Genomic DNA, 2,894 nt, shown 5'->3' with positions numbered 1-2,894 from the left:
TTTGGAAATGAAAGAAAAAAAAACAATTAAAAAATACATACTCCCATACAAGCACTATCATCTGTCTTGCTATTTAATTCACGTAAGAATTATTTCAGATTTAACCCAAATTTGATTTAACAAATGAGAAATATACTATAATTTGCATTAAAATATTTTTTAAATGATTTCGTTACATATATTTTAACTGGCTTCTACATATTTTTCATTTTTTTCGCCTTTTAACTTTAAAGACATTAGCATTCAGAGAACTAATTAATATCTCTCAGAGATATTTTAAAATCCTCTCATATAAAAAAATAACACTGAGTACTTAAATCAATGCACTGTTTACAGAAGGCAGACTATAGTTTATTCTCCTATTTCTTTTCTACATTCCTCAACCTTGCTGTTTTGGTTTCTCACCTGGGAAATTTTAAGTTGAAATACCTGTTTAATAAGCAACTAGGGAAATCTGGCAAACGGAACATTTTTCCCCATTCAATCTAAAAACCTAAAGATCAAATGCTGGCAATAATTGTTTCACCAGACCTTCTCTTTCTATTTTCCCTCCGTGGAGCTGAAGCATGACCAAGCGACTCATTTTCTGAATGCTCCTCTCCATAAGCACCCACAGCGGTACTGTGCAAAGGGTGATCTGGAACAGACAGAAAATGAACCGCATGAAAACTGTTCCCATCTCTTCAGGCAAAAAGCGTGGACATGACAGCACTGCCTGTCATTAAGTGTTTAGTTAGAGTATTTGTGGTTAATATTAACCTTAAGGTTTTAGTAAGCCTTCCACAATATATATTATTTTTTTTTCCAAGCACATTGCCACAAAAATTTACTGTTACCTGACATTAGTGTTAGTGGGCATCCTTTTTATAGCTTCTAATACACACTATAGAAATGAGGAGAAGAGCTTTTCATTTTGCATATATTCCCTTGTGACAAAGTTCTTTACAATTCATTTTCAGTGCAGTTTCTAGAAGTTACATGTATATTTCCATGATTTTCTTAGAGTAATAACAATTACAGCTTAGAAACAGCTCTCAGCGTTTTCTCTACAGCTTCTAATCACACAGTTTTTAAAAGATTTTTTGACATTGACATACAAGAGCTATATCTATCTAACAACAGAGGACTTCACACAGGGGCGCTTATTCCAGCAAAATTTAGTCTCTTCCAGTATACTAAGGCCTCTGTGCACAAGTTCTCTGATTTAATAGAGAATAACTTAGGATACTGAACTTTCATATTTAAATGTACATTCTTACATACTGCAATGTTATATTGTGTGAAGTTCTACCATTTAGACTATAAAACTTGAATAGCCAGTATTTTTCCATTGACTTTTACTTGCATGTATTACAGCACTGTTCCTAAATGACAAAAAGTAACACCACGCTTAAAAAGTCTCTGTCTCTCATGTCCATAACTTTCTCTGGCAAGAAAAGTTTTCCTAGGTAAGCACTGACATACTTTGCCCGTGTGGTTTGTTCATGAAAATCATGCATTTAATGACATTGAAGTTAACACTAACCAAATGAATCGCTGAGCTCCTCAAGATTATTTGCTTCTGCTACCTTCGGTATCCTTGAGACATCCGGTTCCTCAAGGGGAAGGAAATTTGAACAGGGATGGAAGTTGGCTTTGCGTTCCTGGATGGGTACGAAAATAGCAGCTAGTTCATCCAGCTTCTTGAATGACTAGAAATATACATTTAACCTGGACCATATTGACTACTGAGCTACAAAGTATTTGAAACGTTTTTTCCTCTGGCTGCTTTTTTTCTAAGAAAAGCGATGGTGTAAAACTGTTGTATTCTGCTATTTGTTACTATGCTGTAGCATCAGCTTTGTCTTATTTTATAAAGCTAAGTGTATAAGCTTAGAAATATTTTAACAGTCTAATATCTGGTTTCTATTATCTGTGGCCTTTTTCTTTTCAGGCATTAAAATATTTCTTCTTTCAGCTCTCTATTACATGAATTTCCATGCTTGTCCAATTTAATGATTCTCACTTAAAAAAAAAAGCTATGCATTAGTTTCTTATAAAAGGAGGAATCTGTAAGTCAAGTATTAAACAGACACTTCTGTAAAGCAGAAGGGTAGGAGAGAATAGCACTAGATGTTACAAGAATGTTACAAGACTACTTTCAAACTTCTGCCTGTTTGAAGCGCAATGGCCCGTTTTGCCTCATGATGTGCTACTCCTAAAAGAAAAAAATAGAAAAAGAAAGAAACTGCAGACCCCAAACCTGCACCAGCAGAGACCGCACAGCACAGCTCTCAGCAAAGGCTCACGTTAACACCTGTGCACCCACCTCCAAAGCCAGTGCCACAAAAACAGTAAAACAGAACACCTGCTGGTTTAATTCTGCTCAAACTAGTAAAACTTGCCTGTAATTCATCTCTGGAATGCTTTCCTTTCATTTTCTTCTTTGAGGACATGTCGCTATTCAGCATATACTGCTACATACACAACTAAGGATAAAGATACCGACCAACCATCCCCAAACAAATCTTTCTCTGTCTCAATACCTGGGAGAAAATGGGAAATCTTTGTTAATTCAACGTATTATGCACAATTCACTTTAAAAGCAGCAAAACTCACTTATTAGACCAGCCCAACATCTGGCATAACGTATAACCTGGTAACAAGACACACGCATTAAAGATAAAGCAAGACAACGCATAACGCTATTTACACCTCTACTTTTGCTTCATGGCTGCTGCTTCTCTCACGCAGGCGACCCCAGGCCCGCACCTCCTCAAGGGCCAGGAGCCCCCAGGCGGCGCGGCCCGGCCCGGCCCCTCCCGGTGGTGCCGCCGCCTCAGGAGAGGAAAAGGCGGGCGGCGGCCCCCTGGTCCACCTCGCACCTCCCAAATGCCCGGCGCAGGGCCTCCCCG

At 38.1% G+C, this 2,894-nt stretch overlaps 1 protein-coding gene across 1 annotated transcript in view; it reads right to left on the bottom strand.

Annotated features, from left to right (window-relative positions):
- Window positions 1–2,435, bottom strand: part of CENPU (centromere protein U) — a 10,026-nt gene extending 7,591 nt beyond the window's left edge. The window contains exons 1-3 of the mRNA XM_010191186.1: window positions 2,385–2,435; window positions 1,526–1,643; window positions 532–637 (exon numbers count right to left, since the gene is read on the bottom strand). Of these exons, the coding sequence (XP_010189488.1) occupies window positions 532–637; window positions 1,526–1,643; window positions 2,385–2,435 (275 nt within the window). The remainder of the gene's footprint in view (window positions 1–531; window positions 638–1,525; window positions 1,644–2,384) is intronic.
- Window positions 2,436–2,894: the final 459 nt, after the last annotated feature.

Source organism: Mesitornis unicolor, unplaced genomic scaffold (assembly GCF_000695765.1).
Source record: "Mesitornis unicolor isolate BGI_N332 unplaced genomic scaffold, ASM69576v1 scaffold39558, whole genome shotgun sequence".
Lineage (NCBI taxonomy): Eukaryota > Metazoa > Chordata > Aves > Mesitornithiformes > Mesitornithidae > Mesitornis > Mesitornis unicolor.
The sequence above is the reverse complement of the archived record's forward strand: the minus strand, read 5'-3'. Positions and strand labels throughout refer to the sequence as shown.